At 47.4% G+C, this 13,584-nt stretch overlaps 1 protein-coding gene across 1 annotated transcript in view; it reads left to right on the plus strand.

The window, feature by feature from the left end:
* Positions 1-1,194: 1,194 nt before the first annotated feature.
* LRGUK (leucine rich repeats and guanylate kinase domain containing) overlaps positions 1,195-13,584 on the plus strand; it is a 125,965-nt gene continuing 113,575 nt past the window's right edge. The window contains exon 1 of the mRNA XM_069765361.1: positions 1,195-1,470. Coding sequence (XP_069621462.1) covers positions 1,285-1,470 — 186 coding nt within the window. The 5' untranslated portion in view covers positions 1,195-1,284. The remainder of the gene's footprint in view (positions 1,471-13,584) is intronic.

The raw sequence follows: 13,584 nt of genomic DNA on the forward strand, positions 1-13,584 counted from the left end.
TCGATCAATCTGTTATCTATCATCTATCCGTCTGTGTGTGTAAACATTATTCTTCAATGCAGTATGTAAATGAAGAGGTTGGACAAGAAATGACATCACCCTTTTTTTTGGTATATCTTTATTGAGCTTACAAAAACACACACAAATCCGCATGAAAAAACGCGTCAAAAAACGCATGAATAATGCAGGTGACCTGCCAGTGACCTCAGGTGCAGATTTGGGGCAGATTTTACCTGCGTCAAATCCTGATGCAATCCTGAACGTGGACATACCCTTAACAGACATGCTGCGCTCTGAAAAGACGCGCCGCATGTCTGTTTCCGCGGGTCTGCCGCCTGCGTGTTATGCTGCATAGTGGAGATGAGATTTCATGAAATCCCCTCCACTATGCTGTAACATCTGGACGCTGCGGCTCTACGCAGCGTCAAACACTCAGCGTTTCCTGAACGTGGAAACGTACCCTAAGAAATCTACAATACCTCTCCATAGCTTTGGACATATAAGTTATTATGTTAATTCCTTTTCTTCCTTCTTTTTAGTAAGTTCCCAATAAATGAGATTAGAAAGCGGCGAGGATCCCTATGATCGCACCGCCAATGCCATGCCCCAATGTAAATCTACGCGCTGAGGAATGGCCTAAAGAACGAAGACGAGGAAATATTGGATGCAGGGCCCATATAATCCTAGAGCCGCCCTGTCACCACGACCCCATAGTCCCGTCCGTCCAGGGCACTGACAGGGTCGCTCAGGGGTCCGTGCTTTGCGGAGAACATTATTGCTGCATGTGAAGCCTTTTTCCTGACAATTTTCATGCAGTCATAATGGACAGAAGTGTCAGCAGAGCCGTCCTGGCGGCCGTGGCCTCCGCTCTCCTTGCACGGTGATGTATACTCTGAGCTCATCATGGCTGAGGCCCCGGGGATACTAGGAGCGTTTATTTCCAGCACAGGTGTGTTCTGTGGTAAGCAGCTTTATTCACTAGTTACAAATGTCGCAAAGTGACCCCAGAACTTCCTCTCAGCTCCTCCCGTCACGTGCACACTGCACAGTCACACTACTACAGCACAGATATACAGGTACAGCGTTATCGCTCTCTTGTCCGGGGAAGAAGAGTAAAACTACAATTCCCGGCATGCTTTGCCCTGCTGACACGCCCCAGGGTCTAGTCGCCTAGTAACCAGTGTGTACACAACATGGCGGCCGGCACAAGGGCGTCCTGTTACCCGGCAGCACAGTGAAATCAGCGCTGTGCCAGAGACTGACTGAGGGCTTGTGGCGAGGGCCATGGCGGTGGCGGTGCTTAGTCCGAGGTTTCAGGAAGACTTCTCTCACATTAGGCCCCCAGAGATGGAGACCGAGCAGCGAGCGGAGAGCGCAGGGAGCTGGGGGACTCTCAGTCCTGACTACTGTGCGGACCCCAGGGAGCCTGACAGTGGCAGCAGCGAGGAGGACGAGGAGGGCAACATGGAGGTAAGACACTGTGCTGCCTGGAAATGGCTGGCTGGTAGTTGTAGGCTACAGGACTAGAGCTCACTATTGTCTGTGACTGAATCAGTGGTCATAAGCATTGCTATACAGGGGGCACTGGGGGTACAGACTGCTATACAGGGGGCACTGGGGGTACAGACTGCTATACAGGGGGCACTGGGGGTACAGACTGCTATACAGGGGGCACTGGGGGTACAGACTGCTATACAGGGGGCACTGGGGGTACAGACTGCTATACAGGGGGCACTGGGGGTACAGACTGCTATACAGGGGGCACTGGGGGTACAGACTGCTATACAGGGGGCACTGGGGGTACAGACTGTTATACAGGGGGCACTGGGGGTACAGACTGTTATACAGGGGGCACTGGGGGTACAGACTGCTATACAGGGGGCACTGGTGGTACAGGCTGTTATACAGGGGGCACTGGGGGGGTGCAGGCTGTTATACAGGGGGCACTGCTGGTGCAGGCTGTTATACAGGGGACACTGGTGGTACAGGCTGTTATACAGGGGGCACTGGGGGTACAGGCTGTTATACAGGGGGCACTGGGGGTGCAGGCTGTTATACAGGGGACACTGGTGGTACAGGCTGTTATACAGGGGGCACTGGTGGTACAGGCTGTTATACAGGGGGCACTGGTGGTACAGGCTGTTATACAGGGGGCACTGGGGTACAGGCTGTTATACGGGGGGCACTGGTGGTACACGCTGTTATACGGGGGGCACTGGTGGTACAGGCTGTTATACGGGGGGCACTGGTGGTACAGGCTGTTAAATGGGGGACACTGGTGGTACAGGCTGTTATACAGGGGGCACTGGGGTACAGGCTGTTATACGGGGGGCACTGGTGGTACACGCTGTTATACGGGGGGCACTGGTGGTACAGGCTGTTAAATGGGGGACACTGGTGGTACAGGCTGTTATACAGGGGGCACTGGTGGTACAGGCTGTTATACAGGGGGCACTGGTGGTACAGGCTGTTATACAGGGGGCACTGGTGGTACAGTCTGTTATACAGGGGCACTGCTGGTACAGTCTGTTATAAAGGGGCACTGCTGGTACAGTCTGTTATAAAGGGGCACTGCTGGTACAGTCTGTTATAAAGGGGCACTGCTGTTGTAGTCTGTTATACGCGGGGCACTGCTGGTACAGGATGTTATACAGGGGGGCATTGCTGGTACAGTCTGTTATACAGGGGGGCATTGCTGGTACAGTCTGTTATACAGGGGGGCATTGCTGGTACAGTCTGTTATACAGGGGGGCATTGCTGGTACAGTCTGTTATACAGGGGGGCATTGCTGGTACAGTCTGTTATACAGGGGGGCACTGCTGGTACAGTCTGTTATACAGGGGGGCATTGCTGGTACAGTCTGTTATACAGGGGGCACTGCTGGTACAGTCTGTTATACGCGGGGCACTGCTGGTACAGGATGTTATACAGGGGGGCATTGCTGGTACAGTCTGTTATACAGGGGGGCATTGTTGGTACAGTCTGTTATACAGGGGGGCATTGCTGGTACAGTCTGTTATACAGGGGGGCATTGCTGGTACAGTCTGTTATACAGGGGGGCATTGCTGGTACAGTCTGTTATACAGGGGGGCACTGCTGGTACAGTCTGTTATACAGGGGGGCATTGCTGGTACAGTCTATTATACAGGGGGCACTGCTGGTACAGTCTGTTATACGCGGGGCACTGCTGGTACAGGATGTTATACAGGGGGGCATTGCTGGTACAGTCTGTTATACAGGGGGGCATTGCTGGTACAGTCTGTTATACAGGGGGGCATTGCTGGTACAGTCTGTTATACAGGGGGGCATTGCTGGTACAGTCTGTTATACAGGGGGACATTGCTGGTACAGTCTGTTATACAGGGGGGCACTGCTGGTACAGTCTGTTATACAGGGGGGCATTGCTGGTACAGTCTGTTATACAGGGGGCACTGCTGGTACAGTCTGTTATACGCGGGGCACTGCTGGTACAGGATGTTATACAGGGGGGCATTGCTGGTACAGGATGTTATACAGGGGGGCATTGCTGGTACAGTCTGTTATACAGGGGGGCATTGCTGGTACAGTCTGTTATACAGGGGGGCATTGCTGGTACAGTCTGTTATACAGGGGGGCATTGCTGGTACAGTCTGTTATACAGGGGGGCACTGCTGGTACAGTCTGTTATACAGGGGGGCATTGCTGGTACAGTCTGTTATACAGGGGGGCATTGCTGGTACAGTCTGTTATACAGGGGGCACTGCTGGTACAGTCTGTTATACGCGGGGCACTGCTGGTACAGGATGTTATACAGGGGGGCATTGCTGGTACAGGATGTTATACAGGGGGGCATTGCTGGTACAGTCTGTTATACAGGGGGGCATTGCTGGTACAGTCTGTTATACAGGGGGGCATTGCTGGTACAGTCTGTTATACAGGGGGGCATTGCTGGTACAGTCTGTTATACAGGGGGGCACTGCTGGTACAGTCTGTTATACAGGGGGGCATTGCTGGTACAGTCTGTTATACAGGGGGCATTGCTGGTACAGTCTGTTATACAGGGGGGCACTGCTGGTACAGTCTGTTATACAGGGGGGCATTGCTGGTACAGTCTGTTATACAGGGGGCACTGCTGGTACAGTCTGTTATACGCGGGGCACTGCTGGTACAGGATGTTATACAGGGGGGCATTGCTGGTACAGGATGTTATACAGGGGGGCATTGCTGGTACAGTCTGTTATACAGGGGGGCATTGCTGGTACAGTCTGTTATACAGGGGGGCATTGCTGGTACAGTCTGTTATACAGGGGGCACTGCTGTTGCAGTCTGTTATACGCGGAGCACTGCTGGTACAGGCTGTTATACAAGGGGGACACTGGTGGTACAGGCGAGCACTGTTCATACACATTGGTATACAGGCTGGTACACTGGTGAGGTCATTCATACAGACTGTTATACAGGCAGGTATTAATCAGGCAGATTCTTTTACATGCAGGCATCATTTATACAGGCCTTTATACAGGGGACAGCACTCCTACACATTGTTATACAGGCTGGCACTGCTAGTACTGGTTCTTATACAGGCGGACATCGTTCAAACAGACTGTTATGTAGGCGGTCACTGCTCATACATATTGTTATATGGGTGGACACCTCATACAAACTTTTGTACAGGCGGGCACTGCTCATATAGACTGTGTTCAGGGGGTATTGCTCAAACAGACTCTCATGGCAGGCTTCTTTCATACATACTGCTATACAGATAATTTTTTTTACCAAACAGCCAAAAATAGATAGCTCTATCACATAATATACAATATATTTCCCAAAGCAAAAAAGTGAATCATGGAGCAATGCAGTAAAATATATCACTTTTATTCAGAATTAGTACAAACAGTAGCCATTAAAATACATAATGACAAAAGTAACAAGGATAGTGACACCTAAGTGCCATGCCCAGCAAAAAATATAATACAATGCAAGTGTAAGAGCGTATACACAAAGTATATGTTCGGGCAGATAAGCCCAGAAAATTGGGGGGACAAAATTTAGTATATGCAAGGGTTTATATGGTGGCTAATATAAATATGCAAGTGCACAACCACTGTGAGTAACTGGTCACCATATATTACATCAATCAATGCGATCGCAATGTATAAAGCCAACAACCAGTATAACCATATTAAAGGCAAATAGAGTTATCATTAGTAAGTAAAAGTCCCCAACACCCACACTGGATGTATCAGCAAGTGCTGCAAGATAATGAAGGCAATACCAACCTAGATACCGGACACGGAAGAGGCCCCTGGGGGTTATACTGGTTGTTGGCTTTTTGGAAGCTGGAATGTTTTTTTTTTTTTTTAGATTTGGCTATTTTAGGAGGATATCTGTTTGTGCAAGTAACTATTACTGTGCAGAATTATTAGGCAACTTAATAAAAACCAAATATATTCCCATCTCACTTGTTTATTTTCACCAGGTAAACCAATATAACTGCACAAAACTTAGAAATAAACATATCTGACATGTAAAAACCAAACCCCCCAAAATTAGTGACCAATATAGCCACCTTTCTTTATGATGACACTCAACCGCCTTCCATCCATAGATTCTGTCAGTTGCTTGATCTGTTTACGATCAACATTGCGTGCAGCAGCCACCACAGCCTTCCAGACATTGTTCCGAGAGGTGTACTAATTTCCCTCCCTGTAGATCTCACATTTTATGAGGGACCACAGGTTCTCTATGGGGTTCAGATCAGGTGAACAAGGGGGCCATGTCATTATTTTTTCTTCTTTGAGACCTTTACTGGCCAGCCACACTGTGGAGTAGTTGGAGGCATGTGATGGAGGATTGTCCTGCATGAAAATCATGTTTTTCTTGAACGATTTCGACTTCTTCCTGTGCCACTGTTTGAAGAAGTTGTCTTCCAGAAACTGGCAGTAGGTCTGGGAGTTGAGCTTCACTCCATCTTCAACCTGAAAATGTCATACAAGTTCATCTTTGATGATAACAGCCCATACCAGTACCCCACCTCCACCTGGCTGACGTCTTAGTCGGAGTGGAGCTCTCTGCCCTTAACTGATCCAGCCTCTGGCCCATCCATCTGGCCCATCAAAAGTCACTCTCATTTCATCAGTCCATAAAACCTTTGAAAAGTCAGTCTTAAGATATTTCTTGGCCCAGTCTTGACGTTTTATCTTATGTCTCTTGTTCAAAGGTGTTCGTTTTTCAGCCTTCCTTACCTTGGCCATGTTCCTGAGTATCGCACACCTTGTGCTTTTTGTTACTCCAGTAACGTTGCAGCTCTGAAATATGGCAAAACTGGTGGCAAATGGCATCTTGGCTGCTTCACACTTGATTTTCCTCAATTCATGGGCAGTTATTTTGCGCCTTTTTTGCTCAACACGCTTCTTGCGACCCTGTTGGCTATTTGCCATGCAACGCTTGATTGTTCGGTGATCACACTTCAAAAGTTTGGCAATTTCAAGACTGCTGCATCCCTCTGCAGCCCGTCAAATCTCTCTTCTGACCCATTTTGCCAAAGGAAAGGAAGTTTCCTAATAATTAAGCACACCTTATATAGGGTTTTGATGTCATTAGACAACACCCCTCCTCATTACAGAGATGCACATCTCCTGATTTACTTAATTGGTAGTTGGCTCTCAAGCCTGAACAGCTTGAAGTAGGACAACATGTATAAAAAGTATCATGTGATCAAAATACAACCTGCCTATATTTCTGCACATGGTGTATAAATTTATTTGCATTTTGCAGTGAGAAATACATGTTTGATCCCCTACCAACCATTAAGAGTTATGGCTCCTACAGACCAGTTAGACACTTCTAATCAACTTGTTACCTGCATTAAAGATTGCTGTCTTGCATAGTCACCTTTATTAAAGACTCCGGTCCACAGACTCAATTAATCAGTCAGACTCTAACCTCTACAACATAGGCAAGACCAAAGAGCTTTATAAGGATGTCTAGGACAAGATCGTAGACCTGCACAAAGCTGGAATGGGCTACAAAACCATAAGTAAGATACTGGGTGAGAAGGAGGCAACTGTTGGTGCAATAGTAAGAAAATGGAATAAATACAAAATGACTGTCAATCAAAATCAATCTGGACCACCATGCAAAATCTCACCTCATGGGGTATCTGTGATCATGAGGAAGCTGGGAGATCAGCCTAAAACTACACGGGGGGAACTTGTTAATGATCTCAAGGCAGCTGGGAGCACAGTCACTACGAAAACCATTGGTAATACATTACGCCGTAGAGGTTTAAAATCCTGCAGTGCCCGCAAGGTCCCCCTGCTCAAGAAGGCACATGTACAGGCCCGTCTGAAGTTTGCCAATGAACACCTGGATGATTCTGTGAGTGATTGGGAGAAGGTGCTGTGGTCAGATGAGACAATTGAGGTCTTTGGCATTAACTCAACTTGCCGTGTTTGGAGGAAGAGAAATGCTGCCTATGACCCAAGAACACTGTCCCCACTGTCGAGCATGGAGGTGAAACATTATGTTTTGGGGGTGTTTCTCTGCTAAGGGCACAGGACTACTTAATCTCATCAATGGGAGAATGGATGGAGCCATGTACAGTAAAATCCTGAGTGACAACCTCCTTCCCTCTGCCAGGACCTTAACAATGGGTCATGGCTGGGTCTTCCAGCAAGACCATGACTCAAAACATACAGCCAAGGCAACAAAGGAGTGACTCAAATAAAAGCACATTAAGTTCATGGAGCGGCCCAGCCAGTCTCCAGACCTTAATCCCATAGAAATCTTATGGTGGGAGTTGAAGCTCCAAGTTGCCGAGCGACAGCCTCAAAATCTTAATGATTTAAAGATGATCTGCAAAGAGGAGTGGAGCAAAATTCCTCATGACATGTGCGCAAACCTCATCATCAACTACAAAAAGTCTGACTTCTGTGCTTGCCAACAAAAGTTTTGCTACCAAGTATTTAGTTTTGTTTGCCAGAGGGATCAAATACTTATTTCTCACTGCAAAATGCAAATAAATGCATATAATTTATACAATGTGATTTTTCTGGATTTTATTTTTGATATTCTATCTCTCAATGTTATAATTAACCTACTCTTAAAATTATAGACTGTTCATGTCTTTGTCAGTGGGCAAACTTAAAAAATCAGCAAGGGATAAAATAATTATTTATTTCATTTGTATACCTTGAAGGGGCCCTGGTGAGAGACATTATTACATGATGGAGGGGCAACACTTAGAGGCCCATCAGACTCTAGATAAGCAGTTAAATGCAGGAAAGAGAAAAAAAAACCTCCGCACAGCTGTTTAAGTTAGACTTTGTTTTTCAAACACCCTAATGACAGAGAAAGCCGACAACAAATTCCTTTTTGCAATCAACGGGGTGCAGCTTCCATAGTATCACACTATAGTCCATAAATAGATAAAAAGAAGTGCACTTACCCGTATAAAGTAGTCACAATTTTATTCGGACATATTACAAAAGGTGCAGGGAGCGATGTGAAAAATCGCGGACAACGGCCGTTTCGTGCCTGAGCACTTCAACGGGTCCTAACCAGTTACCACTGGCCTAGGTATTGTCTGCCTCGGGTTGACCATAAATAGAAGGATATGATTTGCAAAAGCAAGTAGTTGGGTCCTTACAGAACCTATCTTAATGTAGGAATGGCTTGCAGGGAATGAAGCCAGTGGTCAATGTTTAGATTGAATAATAACAACGTGCTTATGTGTTCCTTTTGATAGAAAAGAGAAGGGAAAGGTGATTGTTCTTGGACATTGGGTTTGGATAAATGGCTTGAATTGTGTCATAGTGTCAAGCGCCTTTCAAAGCTTTGCAATGTTTTTTTCCAGGTCACCACCTGACAGCACACTGGAGGACATCCTTCTTACCCTGGATGGGACAGGAAACACGAGAGGTTAAAAGGACCCTCCCCCTACCACCCTTCAGTGTTTTTCCTGTCCCATCATGGATAGGAACGGACGAGAGGATCTACCGTTCTGTGTGGGGGGTGTGGATCGGGGGGACTTTGCCTCACCCTTCCCTCCATGAGGCACCCGCTGGCTGACACCCGCCCGAGGGTCCCTCTGCCTACCAGTGTAGAGCTGCTCCTGATATGAGGATCGCTTCTCCCTGCCGGGGGCTCTCGATCCTTCTGTCGCGCCCCCTGGTGCGGGCGATCCCAGCGGCAGCCTCTGCTGATGTCGGCGTCTCCATGTGGCCGCTGGGGGAAGCAAATCCTCGCTGCACCATCCTCTCTTTCCAGCCGCACGTCACTTCCAGTTTGCGGCTGAGGGGGGCGGGCGGCGTCTCTGCAACAGGAAGAGAGCGGTGGAGAGCGCGGAAGCGCTGAACAGATGAAGAGAGGAACAGAAATAAAAGGTATGTGCGGGGCAGTAAGCGATCTCCAGAGCATCATGGAGGACGCAGCTAGAGCAGAAGGGCAGGAGTCCACGGCGCTAGTAGGTAGGGCAGGAGCCCTGTATTATGGATATATATATATAAAAAAGAGGCATATGCTACCGTAGCGTTTGCTATATATTTCTTATAGACGGCCTCCTTGTCTGACAAACCATTAACCCCTTCATGACCGGGGGATTTTTCAGTGTTCGTTTTTCGCTCCCCTCTTTCCCAGAGCCATAACTTTTTTTTTATTTTTCCGTCAATTTGGCCATGTGAGGGCTTATTTTTTGCGGGACGAGTTGTACTTTTGAACGACATCATTGGTTTTAGCATGTCGTGTACTAGAAAACGGGAAAAAAATTCCAAGTGCGGTGAAATTGCAAAAAAAGTGCAATCCCACACTGGTTTTTTGTTTGGCTTTTTTGCTAGGTTCACTACATGCTAAAACTGACCTGCCATTACGATTCTCCAGGTCAGTACGAGTTCATAGACACCTAACATGACTAGGTTATTTTTTATCTAAGTGGTGAAAAAAAATTCCAAACTTTGCTAAAAAAAAATAAAAAATTGCGCCATTTTCTGATACTCGTAGCGTCTCCATTTTTCGTGATCTGGGGTCGGTTGAGGGCTTATTTTTTGCGTGCCAAGCTGGGGTTTTTAATGATAGCATTTTGGTGCAGATACGTTCTTTTGATCGCCCGTTATTGCATTTTAATGCAATGTTGCGGCGACCAAAAAAACGTAATTCTGGCGTTTCGAATTTTTTTCCCGCTACGCTGTTTAGCGATCAGGTTAATACTTTTTTTTAATTGATAGATCGGGCGATTCGGAGCGCGGCGATACCAAATATGCGTAGATTTGAGATTTTTTTTATTGATTTATTTTGATTGGGGCGAAAGGGGGGTGATTTAAACTTTTATGTTTTTTTTATTTTTTTCACATTTTTTTAAACTTTTTTTTTAACTTTTGCCATGCTTCAATAGCCTCCATGGGAGGCTAGAAGCTGGCACAACGCGATCGGCTCTGCTACATAGCAGCGATCTGCTGATCGCTGCTATGTAGCAGAATTGCAGGCGTGCTGTGAGCGCCGACCACAGGGTGGCGCTCACAGCCACCGGTCATCAGTAACCATAGAGGTCTCTAGGACCTCTATGGTTACAATATACAAGCATCGCCGACCCCCGATCATGTGACGGGGGTCGGCGATGACGTCATTTCCGGCCGCCCGGCCGGAAGTGGTAGTTAAATGCCGCTGTCTGCGTTTGACAGCGGCATTTAACTAGTTAATAGGTGCGGGCAGATCGCGATTCTGCCCGCGCCTATTACGGGCACATGTCAGCTGTTCAAAACAGCTGACATGTCCCGGCTTTGATGCGGGCTCACCGCGGAGCCCTGCATCAAAGCAGGGGAGCCGGCATCGGACGGTATAGTACGTCCGATGCCGGTAAGGGGTTAAAGAAGCCCGGTAAAAATAAGAAGTGTCCTATCTGTGCAGTTAAGCTGAAGGATACCTGGCAGAAACCCCTATGTGAAGCATGCACCTGCAGAATCATAGGAGTTGAGCAGGCTTCTCTTATGACAAATATGAGAGCCATGATAAGAGAGGAGGTTCAGGCTTCGGTTTCAAATCCGGTACTCCCTCAAGCCTCACCTTCACCTTCAGAGAGACCGAGGAAAAGGCTGAGGGTCGATTACTCTTCTGAAGACTCGTCATCTTTTGGGTCGGATGTAGAGGAGGAAGAAGAGAGTAGAGATCCTCCGGAGAAAGGGAGAAGATATTTGTTCTCCGCTGCAGACACAGGAGAACTGTTGGAGGCGGTTCGGCATACTATGCAGATTGAGGAGCCTCAGCCATCTTGTTCTGTTCAGGATGAGATGTTCGGTGGCTTGCGCTCGCAGACCTCTAAGGTTTTTCCGGTAAACTCCCATATCAGATCCATGATTCTGGAGGAATGGGAGGAAGCGGAGAAAAGACTGACTATCCCTAAAGATTTCAGACTTTGTTTGCCGTTTGATCCAGGCGAAGTTAAAGAGTGGGTCGATATACCTAAAATAGACATACCATTGGCTAAAGTGTCCAAAAGGACTGCAATTCCTTTTGAGGACTCTTCCAATCTAAAAGAACCCATGCATAGGAAAGCAGACGGCCTTTTAAAAAGGGCCTGGGAGAGTTCTTCGGCGGTTATTGGAGCAAATATTGCAGCGACATCGGTGGCTCGCTCCATGGACCTGTGGTTAGATGATCTTCAGGATCAACTAACAGCCAAAACTCCTAGGGAAACTATCCTGAAATCCCTGCCTTTGCTAAAATTGGCAGCCACCTTTTTGGCAGACGCGTCCGCAGAGTCTGTTAGGTTCGCAGCTAGGGGTCAATCCCTATCTAAGCAGCCCGAAGAGCTATCTGGCTCAAATCAGGTCGGGTGATATGCATTCCAAGAACAAGTTGTGTTCCATACCCTTTTCCGGGGGCAGGGTCTTCGGACCGGTCCTCGACGATATCTTAGAGAAGGCCGCAGATGTAAAGAAAGGGTTCCTGGAAGAAAAGCCTAAAAAGTTCCAGCCCTTTCGGAGACCCCGCTATAATCAAAAACCCGATTACTGGGGTAAGGCAAAACAGGGTAGATGGAGTTACCAGAAAGGAGGGGATAGCAGGCCCAAAACCAAAGACTCGAGCTACTCTGGTTCTGGGTCTAGCAACCGTAGGAAATGACGCCATCAGAGTAGGGGGTCATCTGGCCGGATTCCTAGAAGGATGGAGGGAAATAACAACGAGTCCTTGGGTTTTACAGGTGGTATCCCAGGGATACAAAATAGAGTTTACATCTCTTCCTCCCGAAAGGTTCCTGGTGTCCAGCGCCCATCTAAAATCGTCATCCCCCATGTGGTCAGATATACAGGACCTCCTAAAAATGGCGGCAGTTGTTCCGGTACCCCCTCTGGAAGAGTACAGAGGTCATTACTCCAATCTCTTCTCGATAACAAAACCATCGGGAGAATCAAGGACAATAATAAATCTAAAGCACCTAAACAATTGGGTCTTATACAAGAGATTCAAATTGGAGTCAATTTGGTCTACCATCCCTCTGTTAGGAAGAGGTATGGTGATGTGCACTCTAGATCTAAAGAGTGCATATTACCATGTACCTATTCACCTAAATCACCAGAAGTTCCTGCGGTTCACGGTAAACATGGAAGGAAAGATCTACCATTTTCAACTTCGCTGTCTCCCCTTCGGCCTGGCATCCGCTTTCAGAGTTTTTACAAAACTTATGGTAGAGGTGGTCACCTATCTGAGGAATCAGGATATAATGGTGATTCCTTATTTAGACGACTTTTTAGTAGTGGCAGACTCAGCAGACCAGCTCAGGATCAACTGTCAATCCCTCATTTCCACACTAGAAAGTCTGGGATGGATTATAAATTGGGAGAAATCAGATTTAATTCCAAAATCCAGAATAAAATTCTTGGGAATCTTGCTCGATTCACAAACAAGAATGTCCTTCCTACCAGAAGACAGGCTAAAGGGCATAATAAAAAAGGTCCATCACTTTTCCCGAGGCCGAAATACGATCAGAGACAGGATGAAAGTACTGGGATTAATGACGGCCTGCATCCCTTGCGTGAGATGGAGCCAGTTTCATTCTCGGCAGCTTCAGCAGGGAGTTACTAGGAGCTGGAACAGAAAACAGAAATCACTAAATCAGAGTCTGAATCTTTCTTTTCAGGTCAAAAGATCCCTGGTGTGGTGGACTCTCTCCAGAAACCTCCGGCTGGGGGTACCATGGCTTCAAACCCCGAGTGTGTCGGTCACGACAGATGCAAGTCAGCAAGGTTGGGGAGGTCATGTCCAAGGAAGATATTTTCAGGGTCGCTGGGAAAGAAAAGACAGCAACAAATCATCAAACCACAGAGAACTACATGCGGTTTGGAAGGTCTTAATGGCGTCGCAACATCTTCTGCAGAACAAACACGTAAAAGTCTTTTCAGACAATACGACAACTATAGCCTTCCTTCGGCATCAAGGGGGCCCAAGACATATGGCATTACAGGATCTGGCGGAACAGATCTTCAGGTGGGCAGAGAAGTCGGTACTGTCAATCTCGGCGGTACATCTGGAGGGTTCCAAGAACCAGTTAGTGGATTTCCTCAGCAGGAAAAGTGTATCCCCTACAGAGTGGGAACTGAACAGCGAAGTATT

This window comes from Ranitomeya imitator, chromosome 4, assembly GCF_032444005.1.
Source record: "Ranitomeya imitator isolate aRanImi1 chromosome 4, aRanImi1.pri, whole genome shotgun sequence".
NCBI lineage: Eukaryota > Metazoa > Chordata > Amphibia > Anura > Dendrobatidae > Ranitomeya > Ranitomeya imitator.